This window comes from Leuciscus leuciscus, assembly GCF_965113295.1.
Source record: "Leuciscus leuciscus genome assembly, chromosome: 8".
In the NCBI taxonomy this organism is placed as follows: domain Eukaryota; kingdom Metazoa; phylum Chordata; class Actinopteri; order Cypriniformes; family Leuciscidae; genus Leuciscus; species Leuciscus leuciscus.
Genome location: NC_138732.1, coordinates 23,315,223 through 23,332,885, shown reverse-complemented (window position 1 = coordinate 23,332,885; position 17,663 = coordinate 23,315,223). Strand labels below are relative to the sequence as shown.

General features: G+C 38.2%; 1 protein-coding gene across 2 annotated transcripts in view; it reads left to right on the top strand.

The window, feature by feature from the left end:
* klhl4 (kelch-like family member 4) overlaps positions 1-17,031 on the top strand; it is a 48,449-nt gene extending 31,418 nt beyond the window's left edge. For both annotated transcript variants that reach the window (XM_082177276.1, XM_082177275.1), the window contains exons 6-11: positions 131-317; positions 531-755; positions 2,777-2,939; positions 5,246-5,458; positions 6,991-7,162; positions 15,603-17,031. In XM_082177276.1, coding sequence (XP_082033402.1) covers positions 131-317; positions 531-755; positions 2,777-2,939; positions 5,246-5,458; positions 6,991-7,162; positions 15,603-15,662 — 1,020 coding nt within the window. In that variant the 3' untranslated portion in view covers positions 15,663-17,031. The remainder of the gene's footprint in view (positions 1-130; positions 318-530; positions 756-2,776; positions 2,940-5,245; positions 5,459-6,990; positions 7,163-15,602) is intronic.
* Positions 17,032-17,663: the final 632 nt, after the last annotated feature.

The following is a 17,663-nucleotide window of genomic DNA, read 5'->3' as shown; positions in this document are numbered from 1 at the left end:
CTATTGGTCGTTTCATACAATTGAATGTAATACCTAAAAACCTAATCTAATATTTAAATGTTATTCTTCAACATTCCACTGTTTAGTCCCTTTTTCTGTTGGATGTTAATGCACTATTTTCTTGATTTAGCTTCTTGCTGATCTGGAAAACAATAAGATGTTTTCAGAAGACCTGGAATGCCAGAAGCTCCTGATGGAAGCCATGAAGTACCATCTTTTACCAGAGCGCCGTCCCATGCTACAGAGCCCAAGAACCAAACCACGGAAATCCACTGTTGGATCGCTCTACGCTGTTGGAGGGATGGACGCCTCTAAAGGTGGACCATTATTTATCTCTTTCCTGACTTTCCTTATAGCAGTATCTCTCATTGCCATAAAATAGATATTTTTTGTACACAGGATGTTCAGCAGAATTCAAGTCATTATCTATTTGATTTTGTCTCTGAGAGACTTTTTGTCGCTGACAGCTATTAGCAGTGCAGCATGCAAATCTACAACTAACAATAAACTCAGAGTATGTCTACATTTAGGGTCTACAACAATAGAGAAGTATGACCTTCGCACAAACAAATGGATCCAGGTTGGCATCATGAATGGGCGAAGACTTCAGTTCGGGGTGGCAGTGATCGACAACAAACTCTATGTGGTAGGAGGAAGGGATGGGCTCAAGACCTCTAACATGGTGGAGTGCTACAATCCAATCACTAAAGTGTGGTCCACCATGCCTCCAATGTCAACCCACAGACACGGATTAGGTGCGTTCTTTGAATGCTTCAGATATTTGTGTAATCTTATTACACAACATGTTCATATATTAACTGTTACATAGTAATGTTCAGTATCTGCTTCTGTTATTGACACGGTATGAAATACTCTTCTCTTTCTCTAAATCTTTTTGTATTTTTTTTTATGGAATATTTTGCTGAACCTTTAGACAAAAAATAAATAAATTGCTTTTGTTTTTGTTGAGTATCATTTGACACATCAGACTTTTATGGCTCATATATTATGATAAATTAGAATATGGAACCCACATTCGATGAGGCAAAACAACAACAACAAAACAGGCCCAAACGGAGCAAAAATATGCAATTTGGTGCAGTTGCAATGCAGGATGAAATACTGATAGCTTGTAATGTAAATCAATGAGATATTTATAACAGTAAAGAATCTTTCATAAAATTAATCTAATTATCAGTTGTCACTCTATATCTCCCAATAATGTCTCATAAGATGATATTTAAATCTTTAGTTTTATGATCAAAGCTTTGTAGTTTTTAGTGTAGGGAAACAACATTTAAACATAACTTCTGTAAAGAGAACAGAAACCATCTATAATGCATCTATAATGCCATTCTGTATGCTGTGATTTATAAGGCTTTGCTCATGATTATTAATGAAGCTAGTTCACCCGGTAGGCCTAACTTATTAACTGAAAGGAATACATTGCTAATCAAGAAATACTATTATTATGAGGGTAAAGTTCATAAATTAATATTTATTAATTTATTAAGCCAATTTGCTTTAATTTCCATATAAGGGTAGGTGCATTAGGGAGTAATTTGTAGAGGAGATAAGTAACACAACTTGAACCTGTTATATTGAACAACGTTTTCTGTTGGACAAAAATAAACACCTCCACTAAAGTCTACTTTAGTGATTGGGTGATTTTTAAACACAGCTCAATGAAGCTTTGAAGCTTTATTTCGAATGGTTCAGAGGGTGTATCGAACTAGCAAAGGCACGTGAATTCAGCAACTTAATGATTCTGTAGATTACATTAAATAGATTACACTTTCATGAAAACATTTGCAATTAGTTTGCAAAAGGTGGCATTAAAGCCTACATGTTTTGGCTGTTAATGTTGTATTTACAACATCTTGACCAGCAGGTATTGCCAGCATTAGGGCCTCTTTAACATGTTAAGTACAGATACAAAAAAAAAATAATTGATTTAAATAAAAATTGCAGTAATGGTGCTGGCTTTCTTGACATTGAATCTTACTCGTGAAAGTTGATAATTTTAGCACCAAATACACTAACCTAAATTGACAATTGAAATTGAATAGAAAATTAAGTGTATGTGCTATACAATAAAAGCAAGCCTTATTGCTGCTCAACTATTTCAATAAGATGGGACATAATAGAAATTGTGACTTTAACACCCATGCATCAGGAAATAACTATAAAAATAACCGGGTGGTCACACATCAAAACAACCGTGTAAATTAATATAGGCAATCTGGGCTGTCCATAAAAAATGTATATAAAAAATATGGCAGGTAATTTAAACTCGTAGATGAGAAAATGTATTGTACAATAATCCCATAAAACTGACACTCAAAGGTTGCTCATTGAGGTCTATAAAGTGCACTGCAATATCAGAAACAAAATGTCGGTCAAGAGACGATTTATATGTCAAGCCCCCAAAAGCGACAGCCAGAGATTTATAATAGAAACATGAGGGACCTTTTCTGTAAAGGGAGCAGCGAGATGCACCATGAATACTTAATGCTTACCACAGCGTCTCAGGGCTCTCGTCCTCAGAGTCAGACCGGAAGAATGTCTTTAGCTACTGATGAAGTGCTCCTATGGAAATTAAATCCATAGTATTTCCATTTGAATTTTGCCATTTGCCAGTTTCACTACAATACAAAGACTAAGACAGACAATTCATATTGGATTGTGCATTTGTCGAATGTATGCCGTGTACCACCAAAAGCTGAGCCCAGAGTCTTTCTCTTTACTTGTTTTATTTATTTATTTCTTCAAAAAGGAATTGCTGTGCTGGAGGGGCCCATGTATGCAGTGGGAGGCCATGACGGATGGAGCTATTTGAACACAGTAGAAAGGTGGGACCCCCAGGCGAGGCAGTGGAATTATGTGGCCAGTATGTCCACCCCGCGCAGCACTGTCGGAGTCACTGCTCTCAATGGAAAGTAAGGAATTCATTTGTTCTTATTTTCTTTTGTAGGATTGTTGTGCTACCATACATTTTTTAAAATCGCTGCTCCTTACAGAATAACTGAACAATCTAAATTCAGACAGGGGATACTACACTATATTACCACTGTAGTAATATTGTTACTATTGTTAATATTGGAATTGAATTCACTCAAAAAAAAAAAAAAAATCAACAGCAGTATACAGTATGTGCAGTGTGCTGTGGCTCATCGCTTTCCTCCATGGATTCTCCTCATGATGAGGTCTGAATTAGGTTCTGTATCCAATACACTGCGTAACCTTGTACAGCCAGACGGGAGTTAATAAGCTCTGAGACCAAAGCATCTCTAGTGTCTTTTACATTAAAGTCACTTGAGTGGCAGGCGAGCTGATGTTAGCTTTATCCAAAAAAACAGAGGCTGGTTTTGAATCTAGCAGAACATTGACTGATGACTGTGACCAGGTCAAAAACAAACCCTTCAAGCCTATCTCTAGAGCCCACTGTCCTACTTTTCAAAGTGATTAATTGATCAGTCTTTTCAACAGAACAACTTTTTGAATCTCTGTAGGACAGGGGTTGTCAGCCTCTTCTGACCCAGGGATCCTTCGCCAAGACTCTTTGCAAACCCAAGGTCTCCCTGATATAAAAATGCTCGAAATTATTAGTAACATTGTAAAAGACCTTAGTAAGGTCTCTAAGGTCATCCAACCAGAGACTGCTAAATGTTCCCCAGGTTTGGCTAAAATTTTGAGATGAACATACTTTTGTCATTGCTCCACCAAAACTTTGGAAAAGCCTACTTATTTTAAAAAAAAAGCAAAGCTCTAAACCTTTCTCTGGCTTTTAATCGTAGCTGATTTCTTTAGACATATTGTACAACACCTTGGTCAGCGATCTTTGTTTTTAATGATGCTATATACATAAAGTTGACATTGACATTATAATATCCTTCATTGAAAAACATTAGTGTATTATGCTAAACCTAGTTTCTTAATACGTTGGTCACGTCCAAGGTTTCTTTGCACCAATGTGTTGTCCGACAGTGAGATGGTTTACTTTATTTTATTGAGGGTTTTTATGCCTATAAAATCAATAATAGAAAATAAAATAAAAGTATAATAGAAAATGTTGTTTCATATGACCAAACTTTAACCATTAAATTTAACTCTTAATATTTAAGAATTTTTACATTTCACAAAGTAATCCACAGAACCCTGAAATAAAGCGAAAGAAGTTCACAAACCCTCATCTGAAATTATTCTGACTACTGTTTATTTGTATCAGTGTAATTCTCAGTATTTTCGGGAAAGTGAGTAGTTTGAAAAATAAAAATACACATTTCTTTCATATTTCACTTAAAGTTAACATGAAATTTTAACCTATTTATTTTTCTTAAGGCATGTGGTCTTACTGTGTTCACTTAAACCATGCAATTATTGCTTTTAATATACATTATTATATATATATATACAAAATGGAAGTTGCTACTGATTTTACTAATGTATTGTGATGTGTGACTAAAACTCTAGGTCTTTTTTTTTTTTTTTAGATTGTTGCATATGAATGTGGTTGGTTTAACTGCACTGCAGCCTTGTGATAGGCTCACTTGATGTCTAGGACATATGCAAGAAGAGCAAATTTTGACATTTAGATAAAAGATGACTTAAATTTCTGTTTCAGGGGGCAAATAAAACCGCTCAATAAAAAAGTTCATTTCTGACTGTGGTGAATCGGAGGGCAGTAGTCTCTAATTAATCACATTCAGGGCTTCAGTTCACTCAGCAGCCACCTTAGCAATGGCCCCTGGCAGCTATTTTCTATCTATGTAATAGGTGTACATGTAGGCTACAGGTCATGTCTACTTTAAAGTCACCATGAATCAAAACTGACATTTCTTCAGCTACAAACAGCAGCAATAACAAACCACAATGATCCAATGATCATATCAATTCCCGATGGACAAAATCAAGCCTACATTCTTTTTTGAGAAGCTGTTTGACTTGGATATACGTCACAATAGGGAAGAAAAGACCACAACAACTTCAGTTTCATGCTGACTTTAATGAGAAAACATTTTCTTTGTTTATCTACAAAACTCCTGTTTTAATAACATATGCCAAACAACCAATAAAATGTGGAAAAATGTTATTGTAAGTATTTTAAGGTTGGTCCAGTAAAGGCATTTTCCTACATGCAAAAAAATCAAAGTCATTGAGCATCCTGTTTCACTCTGAAATACTTACCTGTACTAAAGTAAAATAAGCTGCAAATGTTTGTTTTTTTGTCTTTATATATTTACAGGTTGTTTGCTGTCGGTGGTCGTGATGGAAGCTCCTGTCTGCGATCAATGGAATGTTTTGATCCCCACACCAACAAATGGAGCATGTGTGCACCGATGTCAAAGAGGAGGGGAGGAGTGGGTGTGGCCACATATAACAGTTTCTTGTATGCTGTCGGAGGACATGATGCACCAGCTTCAAGCCATTGTTCTCGTCTGTCTGATTGTGTGGAAAGGTAAGCTACAATGACACAACATCTGGGAAGAAAGTTCATAATCATCTTCATCTTCATAATAATGACAACAACACCCCACAAAAGGAGGTTGTGAGTCTCGGCAGATAGTTACGGGTGCCAAGTACTATAATTTGCACATTTATTTGCAAATCTGGACACACCTTACTTCATTGTGAAATCACTGTTACCTTGTTATTGAGGAATGTGTTTGGAAGCCACAGTAGTTCAGCAATCTGGTGTTAAACGCCTCCTGCTGGTGATTATTCGAACTACAGCCTATACCAATGTGGAGTAAAACATTATCAAATGTTAAATCAAATGGAGAAACAGTTGAGGAAAAAAGGCTCAGTGTCTAAAAGCACATAATTTTGGAGCCAATGTATAAGTAAATAACTGAAATAAGTAGCTAAAACACAATAAAAATTACATTAAAAGACATTAATTAATGAACAAAGGCCATCAGAAACTTAAACGCATTACTCTACATTTTTAAAAGAACAATAGATTGCATTGTTAGAGATGATAATCATAGTCCTTGTGCTTTCAAAGGCTTCCACTGTCTAGATAAGTGGTTCCCAACCTTTTTTTGTCTGAGACCCCCTTTTCCCCAAGAAAATAGTTTAGGGCCCCCCTTCACATTTAATGATATTATCGCTCTTGTAAGCTTGCAGCAAGGATGACAAAATATGTTGTTTTCAAACAAACAGTATGTTTACTATAACCAGATATGTTTATGCACAAATAATAGCCTATAATATTGAAAATACAATAACAAAAACATCAGTAGGCCCTTTGTAATTTAAAAACGTAGGCTTAGGAGTAGCCTATAAATTGGCCCTATTTGAAATGCAATAACAAAAATATTCATACTGGTGTGTAGGTAAAAAAAAGAAAGAAAAAGAATATAGGCTATTACGAAATGACTGCTGTCTGGGACCTCAATACTTGCATGTTATTTGTGAGGCTTTATCAATGCGAGGCTTTATTTTTGACGCTTTTGGCGCTATAGCGAGCGATAATAAACTTGCGTTTATTAACAGAATAATGCGTCTTTCGGAAGAACATTGTAGCCGGAACTACTTCTCTCTGTGTGTGTCTATGACGAGTCACGCAGGTACTGTGCTACTCCGCAGCGGCAGCGATCCGAACCAGTGTTAAATAGTCCCAATGTAAACACTTATTATAGGTGTACCATAGTGGTTCAGGATAAGACAAAAATGGATTCATGATGAACTCGCTCATTATATAAATTTAGTACATTTTTAACAGAAAAAAAGTTAATGATTTTATTTAATGCTCATTGCTCAAAACTTTTCAAAATATGACGCGACCCCCCACAGAGCTCGCTGAGGCCCCCTTGTGGGCCGCGACCCCCCTGTTGGGAACCGATGGTCTAGATTACAGACTTAATGCTGTTTACATGATCTGTGTAATTATCTCTCTTTTTTTTCCAGTGGCTTATATTGAAAGTGCTAGCATTGTTTTTCTATTGTGTTGTATTTCGTCTCATATTTTCCGTACTGCATTCACAGGTATGACCCAAAAACAGACACATGGACCACAGTGTCCTCCCTGAGCGTCCCCCGGGATGCAGTGGGGGTGTGTTTGCTGGGAGACAGGTTATATGCGGTCGGAGGCTATGATGGTCAGACCTACTTAAACAGTGTTGAGTCCTATGATGCACAGAACAATGAATGGACTGAGGTGGGTGGATTGCGTCCATGTTTAAATCAGGCTTTACTATTTGTTTTACTCACAAATTTCTACCTGATACATTTTTTAGAGCTTATCATAACTACAAAAATATATGAATTGTAAAACTACCCAAGGAGTTAAGATTTTATTGATTTGTATGACTTTTCCAGTTCTTGAAATCCCACAAAAAAAAAAAAAAAAAAAAAAAAATAGTGACCTGATTACACACTTTTTCTTTTTCTTTCATTTTTTTTCTCTCCTTTGGTGCTTGTTTTCTTATTTATACAGATCCACAGAAAGTGATGTTGTCCATACAGTACATTTCTGGTTGATTTTTATAACCTTATTCATAGTTCCCTATCAGTCAGTCACGTCTGACGTCACGTCAGAACTGATGCAGTGGGTTCTCGACTGAGAGCCCAATTTCCTTTGAGTGGTAACAAAACAAGCGACATTGGTGAGTGAGATTTGCATGGCAAGCCACTTCCCATGCATACAGGTATATAAGGTAGAGTGGAACTCACTCATTCAAGCTTTCGCTTCGGAGCCGAGCGGTGGAGACACTTCAGCGCTCTGCATTCATTTTTTGTGTGAGCTGACAAGAACGGGAAGCAGTTCTGAGTTGGAGAGATGGCACATTCAGCTGTGGTCGCATCTAAAAAATTAACTGCACAGCTAAATGCAGCGATTTTACCCCTGGGTGCTTCAACTATTAAAAGAGTAGCACCTCCCTGCCCAGGTTCCTTTCTTCCTGAAGGTGCACGAGGAGCTCACAAAGTCATGGAAGGCACCTTTTACTGCCAGAAGCCGCTTCACTGCTTCCTCCGCTCTCACTTCCCCTTGACGGAGGGGCAGCCAAGGGTTACGCGGAGATTCCTCAGGTGGGGCATTCAATTGCAGTGCATTTATACCAGCAAAGTGCGGCCACCTCCCATCCAAGCCCTGTAAGTTCTCGGCCGCACTTGCCACCAAGGCTGACTGAACCTGGCTGAGATGAAGGAGGCTGACAAAGTTCGCTTTCTCGACGACTCCTTCTCCCAGGCAGGTCCTTTTGACGACACTGACGATGACTTTGCCCCAGCAGTTCTCAGCAGTACAGAAGCAGATGGAGGCGGTCAAACACATCCTGCCCCAGCGTGATGCTGCTGCCCCCAGACAACCAGGGGCTGCCCCTCCACCTGCTCTGCTTACATCTGCTCCGGTGCGGCCACAGCAGCAGCCATGACTCAGGCCGCAACATCTAGCTGCCCACAGGAAGGCTATGCAACTCATCTCAGCCACCGCTAAACCCTCTAAGTGGTCAGTGAAACACCATCCCTAAGACGGCTGACACAGATTTCGAGGGAGTTGTTCTTTAAGAGACAGTGGGTGCACTGCTCCTTCCCCCGGATGGAGAATCTTAAGTTTTGTTTTACAAAAAACACTTTCAATCTCTGGGTGTGGTTTGACAGTGAGCGACGCTATGCTTCCTCACTCTCATCCACCTTTTTTCGCCACAAGTCAGGAGTTTGTGTGGTTTGAGGACGCAATGCCTCTAAATGCGATTAGCCTTGACTATGCGATTCAGTTCGCCGGCGTTCGCCATCTCAGTGGAAGTCAAGGATGCTCCTGTCCTGCGTGCGGAGATTGCGGTCCTGCTGGTGAAGGATGCAATAGAGCCAGTCCCAGCGTAACGAAGTAAAAGTACAGTATTTTCATTAGAAATGTACTTGAGTTAAAGTGCCCACAGTTAAATCTACTCTTAAAAGTACACATTTTCCCAAAAAATTACTCATGTACTGTAAATGTAACGGAGTAAATGTACTTTGTTACTACCCATCACTGCCTGATGGTGTGACGTCTCCAAGAGTGTACAACTTTTGTGTACACAGAGTTAAGTTTAAGTTTTAAAAATAATTTGATTGACAAAATGCCGGCGGACGCAGCTACTGTGAGTTGTTCAAAATCTTTATTTTTAGTAAACTCTGTGTACACAGACAATGTTCTCAATGCTCGAGTTCATGTGTAGAGCCCCAGGTGATACTTCGAGCAAAGTTTCATGTTGTGTCGAGCCTTCTTAGTGTTTTAAAAATAGCGATTTTTGATGCTATTATAGTAGTGGCCCAAGCACTCCCATTCAAAAGGCAATTGACCGAAAACGAAAATACGGTCAAACTTAAAAGTGGCGTTTCCATTCTAATTATGCTTTTAAACGAAAGTTTGCCTCGGGTAGATTAACAAAAAGACCCTAGGTTGCATTTTGGTGACAGTTATCCTTTAACACCCTTCTCAGAACTGGTTCCAGCTGACTGTAAACATTTTTAACTCTCCTCGTCCGAATGGACGCGGGGGTGGGATAATAACAATTTTAAATAACTCTCTCTCCTCACGCTGCCGGCTTGTCCCTGTAACGGCCTTCCCCAGTTTTGAAGCTCAGCTTCTCCACCTAGACTGGAATAGTCCTATCTGTCTAGGACAAATATCACCCTCCACATTCTCCTAAGGATTTTATACGGCAATTTACTGAACTTATTGTCAGTATTGCCACAAATTATGATCGCTTTCTACTGGTGGGCGATTTTAATATTCATGTTTGCTGTTTGTCAAATTCCTTGTCGCAGGAGTTTCTTAACCTAATATATGTTTTTAATCTATCGCAGTGTATCAAAAACTCTACTCATATTCAGGGCCACACGTTGGATCTTGTACTCTCCTATGGGCTCGATGTCACTGATATTGTGTACTCAGATTTTCTGCTCTCCGATCATAAGCCTATTTTATTCTCACTGTCTCTTCCCCTCTCAACTCACTATTGCACCTGTAACATTGTTGCGGTTCTACTCTTCACAGTTTAGCACAAACTTCGATCTCTGCTTTGCTGAACTATGCTCACACTTGCATTTGGATCAACCATTATATGACCTGGATGTGGATCAACATCTTAGCCTTTTAAGTTCTGCCTGGCTTAAGGTAGCATATGTGACTGCTCCCCTTAAGCTCCCCTTAAGTTAAAGCTTTCCTGTAGCTCAGTGGTAAGAGCATTGCGTTAACAACGCAAGGTTGTGGGTTCGATCCCAGGGGATTGCACATACCTATGTATAAATGTATAGGATAACGCAATGTAAGTCGCTTTGGATAAAAGCGTCTGCCAAATGCATAAATGTAAATGTAAATGTTAAGCCTCACAAGTGCAAACCAAAATCTGAACTGTGGCAAAACTCTTACACTCGTCACCAAAGACAAATTTGTAGAAAGGCTGAATGCAAATGGAAGCGGGACAGACTACTTGTCTCATTCCAAATGTTCAAAGACTCTCTAAGATCATACCAGAATGCTGCTAAGTCTGTGAAAGCTGCTTATTTTTCTAACTTAATTGAATCCAATCACTCTAACCCAAAGGTTCTGTTTTCAGTCATTCAATCTGTTGTAAATCCATCTGTTAACACATTGTCTGTGGCCTCAGATGCTCTATGCGAAGACTTCCAAAGACTTAAGACTTAGTGTCTGCCCTAATTTAACTGTCCCTCCAATCTTGACACCTGCTTCTGGTTTTTGGGAGGTTTTTGATCCTATCAACCTCCAGATATTGAAGGACGTGACTGTCAAGCTCAAACCTTCATTTTGTCCTAATGATATCATTCACCTGAGATTTTTTTAATTAATCCTTGATTCGGTTGGGCCAGGTATGGTATCTCTTATCAACAAGTGTCTCAAAACGGGCTCTGTTCCTGACAATCTTAAAGTGGCTACGGTCACTCCACTGCTCAAGAAGCTTTCACTAGATCCTTCTGTTTTAAAAAAAAATTCGGCCTATCTCTGTCTCACCTTTAATTTCTAAGCTATTGGAGAAAATTGTGCTGGATCAACTCCAACACTTTTTGTCAAATAATTGTATCTATGAGGTTTTTCAATCTGGTTTTAGGACTGCTCACAGCACTGAGTCCGCCATCCTGAGAGTGTTAAATGATATTTATCTCTCCACTGATTCCGGAGATATTGTGGGTCTTGTTCTCTTAGATCTTTTGGCAGTTTTTGATACCACTGACCACCCTACTCTTTTATCTAGACTAGAGTCTTGGGTGGGTCTAAAAGCTTCTGTTCTGACATGGTTTCAGTCATACCTGTCTGACAGAAAGTTTTTGGTAAAGATGGGTAATTTCTCCTGACTGATTTTGGCTCCTTCTCTTTTTTTCTCTCTACATTCTACCTTTGGGCGCTATTCTAAGGAAACATGGTGTATCATTTCTTTTCTTTTTTTTACGCGGACAACACCCAAATTTATATTCCAATCAAGAGAAACATCCCTGTAGCGATAAATTCTCTTCTGCTATGCTTAAAGGAGGTTAAAGCATGGCTAGCCCAAAATTTCCTCCTTCTAAATGAAGACAAGACTGAGGTCATTGTTTTCGGCCCAAATGAAAATTCTCAGTGTATAAGCCCTGATTTAGAGAGTCTATCAGCTTTTAAATCCCCAGGAGTGCGAAACTTAGGTGTTCTTGTTGACCAGCCTTTAAAATTTGACAAACAAATTTCATCCGTAATCAGTTCCAGTTTCTACCAACTTCGTCTACTGTCCAAAATCAAAGGCTTTCTCACTCCGAAAACTCTGGAAATGGCTGTTCATGCATTTATAACGTCTCAGCTAGATTACTGCAATTCCTTATATAGCGGTATATCAAGTTCTCAAATTGCTCGTCTTCAGTTAGTCCAAAATGCTGCGGCCAGACTTATTCATAAGTGTTGCAAATATGACCACATCTCTCCGTTTCTTAAATCTCTACACTGGCTGCCAGAGAATAGATTTTAAAATTCTACTTTTTGTTTTTAAATCTCTACATAACTTAGCTCCTACCTATCTCTCTGAACTTGTTCATCCTTACACAGCATAGAGGGGAGCGTTCATTTGCGGTGGTAGGGCCACGACTCTGGAACACCCTGCCTCTAGAGATTAGAACGGCCCCTACCCTGTCTGTCTTCAAGTCTCTATTAAAAACCTACCTGTTTTCTTTAGCATATTGATCTCTATTCTTAGGTTGGTTTTACTATTTTATATTTGAGTCTGATACTGTTTTGCTACTCCGGTTTTTAGGTTGCTCTTAGGTTTGCTGCTTTTATTTGTGTTTTATGTGTTGTTATGCAGGTATTATTTTCTTATTATTTATCTGGTTGTTCTGTAAAGCTCTTTGGTCAACCTAGTGGTTGTTGTAAATGTGCAATATAAATAAAGTGAACTTGAACTTGAACTTAACATTTGCGAGATTCTACAATCTCTGTGTGCAGCTGGTTTCCTCCCAAGTACAAATGCCTGGCGAACTCTGGAGGGAGTTTCCTCCAAGCATCCTTCGGCAGTCAGACACAGCGGAGGCGTCCAACGCCAGGCCTAGTACTCGTGTGCATGCCTGGTCGTTCAGCCGTGTACTGGGCTAGATGCCCTGTATGTTGTGATTGTATGTGGGGCCCATATGGGTATGAAATGGGCTGAAAAATGGGCTCCATATAGGTTTGTCCACAGGTTCCATAATGGCCCCATGTTAATTGCCCAGATGGATTTCATGCAGGATTGCACCTGCCACTAGGTGGGACCCTAGTGGTCAACATGCACAAGACCCATCTTGGTCCCAGCTTTATATGAGTATTCTTCCACGGCACAGTTTCCCTGACAGTAAACCAGTGTCTTTCCCTGAGCAGATTCCACTCTGCCCCATCTCTGCATTGGTAATGGTTCCATCCCAGTCTAGAAAGGACCTAACGCAGGGATCTTCCATATGTAGCACTTCCCAGAGGGTCAGTCCATATGTGTATTTCCACATGTTACCTCCCTACTGACAGGGTGTGGTCTCCATAGTGTCCCTTTCCATCTGGATTCGGCACTCGTCCTAGGTGTTATTCAACCAGTCATGGTTGTATAGATTAAACAGAAAGGAACAGCAGCTATCGACCTTCCCCTTGGGAAGTGTGTCCTTCTGTCAGACCAAGTACAGATGCAACTTACACGCAAACTTGATTGAGTGAGTTGCACGCTGCCTTATATACCTGTATGTAGGGGTGTGGCTTGCCATGCAAAACTCATTGCCAATGTACATTGGCTTGTTTTGTTACCACTCAAAGGTGATCGGGCTCTCAGGTGAGATCCCACTGCATCAGTCAGTTCTGACATAACGTCTCCTTTCCCTCCTTTGGAGAACGGGGGTTACATTAGTAACCAATATGTTTTAAGTCACGTGACTGGCGCGGAGACCATAGCGGGCAAAACATCCATAGAACTGCAGCACAGGCCTGTTCATTTTCCATCTCAAAAAAAAAAAAAAAAAAAAAAAAAAAACCTTTTGTGAACAAATTCAGAGGGAACAAAATCAGAGAAAAACAGTAGGACATTCTAAACCGCTTAAATTGAAAAACACTTAGGCCCGGTTTCACAGACAGGGCTTAGATTTGAGCTAGGAGTAGGCCTTAGTTAAATTTGGACATTCAAGTTACTTATATTTTACTAGTTAAACTAAAACTGCCAGTAGATAGTGTAAAGTCTTAATTAGTGAGTCATTTGATTATTTCAAAAGGACTGATTCATTCAGGAATGAAGCAAGTGATTGGTCACTTTATGAAAGGGTAATTGAATCATTACCTCAACTTAAATTTTATCAAACAATATCACATTTGCAATTCTGCTAATATACAGGAAAACCAGCACTAATGATGTTGTTATTCATTAACTGATTGTAAAACTATCTGCGTTTTCAGAAAAAGAAAAAAAAGAAAAGAAAAAAAAAGTTTTTTATTTTATTTTTTACAGTGACTCACTTACAATGGAAGTAAATGGGGCCAATTAATTAAAGGATTCGCAGAAAGCAGAAATGTAAAGCTTATCATTTTATCACTTGTATATTAATTTAGCTGTAAAGTTGCTCTCTTATTTGTATGGTCAGTTTAGTGTTTTAGATGTTACATTGTCACGGCAGTAAAAGTTAACTGCTTATAACAACACAGAAAAAGTTAGTGATTTTATTCCACAGTAAAATCATGTTAAAGGGATAGTTCACTCAAAAAATGTAAATGATCCCATGATTTACTCACCCTCAAGTCATCCTAGGTGTATATGACATTCTTCTTTCAGATGAATACAATCGGAGTTATATTTAAAAATTTCGCTCTCCCAAGCTTTATAATGCCAGTGAATGACGTCCATAAAAGTGCATCTATCCATCATATAAGTGCTCCACACTGCTACAGGGGGTTAATAAAGGCCTTCTGAAGCGAAGCGATGCGTTTGTGTAAGAAAATAATTCACATTTAACACGTTACAAAGTAAAATTCTAGCTTCCGTCCAAACGCAATCTACTTGCGCCTAAAGTGCAACTTACCTCTTTATTATGATAATAATAATATTTTATTATGGAAATATTATGACGTCAGAAGTAGCGTAGAGTGTCAAGGCATTGCGTAAATATCAGCAGTACGTCGCAATACTTGCATAAGTTGCGTTTAGACTTAAGTCGAATCCGGATGTTTGTTTGGCTGGAAGCTAGTTATTTTACTTAATAAAGTTTTAAATATGAATACTTTTCTTACACAAACACATCACTTTGCTTCAGAAGGCCTTTATTAATCCCCCGTAGCGGTGTGGAGTTCTTTTATGATGGATAGATGCACTTTTATGGACCTCAGAACAGAAACAGCCATTATAAAGCTTGGAAGAGCCAGGGCATTTTTTTTTTATATATAACCCCGATTGTATTCGTCTGAAAGAAGAATGTCACATACACCTAGGATGACTTGAGGGTGAGTAATTCATGGGATCATTTTCATTTTTGGGTGCACTATCCCTTTAACATGCATATTGTTTATGTCTTGTGGCTATAATTTTGAAACCGAGTATTTTAGCTTTTATGCATTGGCCCCATTGTATTGTGCTGTAAGTTCACTGAACCTCACTGCAAGCCAGATTTTTGCTTTTTTTTAAAGAAAGGAGGAGCAATTAAAAATTTATATGTATGTTATTATGCCACAAGGACTGTCAGTTAAACTTAACTTGTATTGAACTGAAATACTCCTGAATAAATCTTAGCTGTCCATAGTTTTACCAACCATGTTGTGTGCTCAAAATAATAATAAATCTTGAACCTAGAAATGTTCTAGAACATTGGATTAAGTCAAAAGAGTCAGCTTTGTGAATATTCTTTCAATGCGTGGATGATGTGCATCTGTGAACAGGAAGTGCAAGCATTTCCTGCCATTCATCTATTTTCCACTGTGTCACAAGCCACTCTTTCCTTAGCCAGTCTGCATTAGAAACACTCTATTCAAGTCTAGTTCGCCTCCTGTCTGAGCTTCCCATGGCTCCCTCTTGCTCTCTCTTTCATAATATTACCTGAAATGGGCTGTAAGTAGACAGAGTGTGACTGAGAGCACTGCGGAGGAGGGAATTTGCTGCGGTCGGACACTGGTCATTAACCTCTGTCTCTTGTTATTCCAGGAGGTTCTTCTAAACATCGGGAGAGCTGGGGCCTGTGTGGTGGTCGTGAAGCTGCCTTGAAGGCACAGAGTCCCTGGACTTTGACCTCAAAAAGGCGTGCAATGTCAACTCTTGGAATGCTCTTTTCACGTAGTACAGAAAGTTCATCAAAGCTATCATCAATACTGGATTCAACTAACTAACAACCGTGTGCAGTTCACTCTATTTTTGCTCAGATATTTCAGCACTATTAGAGACTGGGGAAAAAAATGCTTATAAGATTTTACTTAACTGTAATAAAATTATATAAGAAAATTTCACATTTTATATTGAGAAAAAAAAGAATACTTTTGAAAATGTATCCAGGCTGATTTTCTTCTTTTTTTTAGATAGAACTTTTCATTTTAGTATTTACATCTTGTTAATTTCATCCAACATTTTTGACATTCTTCTATCTTTTAACTATATCAAAATCAAATGTATTTCAAAGACAGCAGCATACTTGTTTACTTGTGCAATTTTGTGGAAAATGTATTTTGATCTTAGAAACACAATTTTAAAAACCACTGTGAATACTTCCAGTTGTATACTTGCAACAAATCATCCTGGTTTACCCAAAATGTTTGTGGACACTCACTCATGCAATTCTCATCTGAAGACACATTTTGTCTGAGACTAGGTTCAGCACGAAGTTACTATAGAAGCAAAAAAAAAACGAAACAAATAAACAAAAAACACCAAAGTAATTAGCACGTGTTGGTAAGTCATGATTTTAATGGTAATAAGGTTTACAGTAGAAAATATACTATTATATCATATTGATATTTCACCTTTATGTAAAGGTTTTGTAATTTGTATTGTATATAGTCCCTGGTCCAGTGTAATTTATTATCATAACATATTGGCATGCTACTTCAATATGTTTGAATTCCATTATTAAATATTTTAAAGACCCCATGGAATTCACTTGCCAAACTGTTTTGTGTTGAAATGTTCCCTATTCAAACTGGACGATCGGGTGGGATATATCAAAAGGCTAATTTCATATTAAATCAGCTTAAGTTTTGTCACTGCCATGAAAATGTAAAATTTGTATATCTGCCAAAATATCATTTTGTCTGCATTTACAAGTACAAGTATAACTTCAAAGCTACTGACATACTGACTAAATGCCACAAAACTCTTGGTGTCATGGGGTCTTTAACCATGACGTCATTAAAACTGTTATATAAATTCATGCTTTGTGATGTACTGACATTCATTTGTTGTTTGACTGCCATAATGTTTTATTGAAGAGCCTCATTACCTGACTTAACTGGAATGTAACATGCTGATCAAGAATAAGTTTACTAGTGTGACGCATTAGTAATACAGAAAATGCTTTCATTGACTTTTTCATTGTTTTATATGGCATGCTGAAGAAACTTAGAAATAAAAAAGTTATTCTCTTTCCTGAGTATTTCCATGGCGTATACTGAACAGGCACTGCATGTCCTGCATATGCTGTTTCAAGCCCCCTTTTTTATTTTTTTTAATACTCCAGTGGCCTCCAGTGGTTGTCTCTTGTACAGCATTTGATGCATATTGCCTCAGCTGTAGTGTCTGTTAGATGTCTTGTATCCAAGACATCTAACAGACACTACTGTCTTGAAACTAATAATGAATTCTATCTGAAAATGAAAATGCGACCACTGAAACAAGTCACTAACTATCACTACAAAGATTAACCATGTCGTCTGCAACAAAATCAAAATGTTACCAACAGTCTGGCTACTTTCTTTATGCTAAACATTATGGATTTGAAGTCAAAATCTAACAATAACAGCAAGATTACTACAATGGTCAATACATCTAGTACATGGGTAATCATTATTCTACATGAAGGACATAACTGAATCAATATGAAATTAAAAGAGGCAATAGCATTTCAATCAAACAGGCCCAGAGACTTAGGAGGTTCACCTAAGTGGTCCAAGACTAGAAAAAAAAGAACCTGAATTGGTGCAGTGTAACCTTTAAAAAAATTAATGTGTTATTTGTTGATAGTCTGAAATGTCACGAGATGAAAGTGATGTGAAAGGA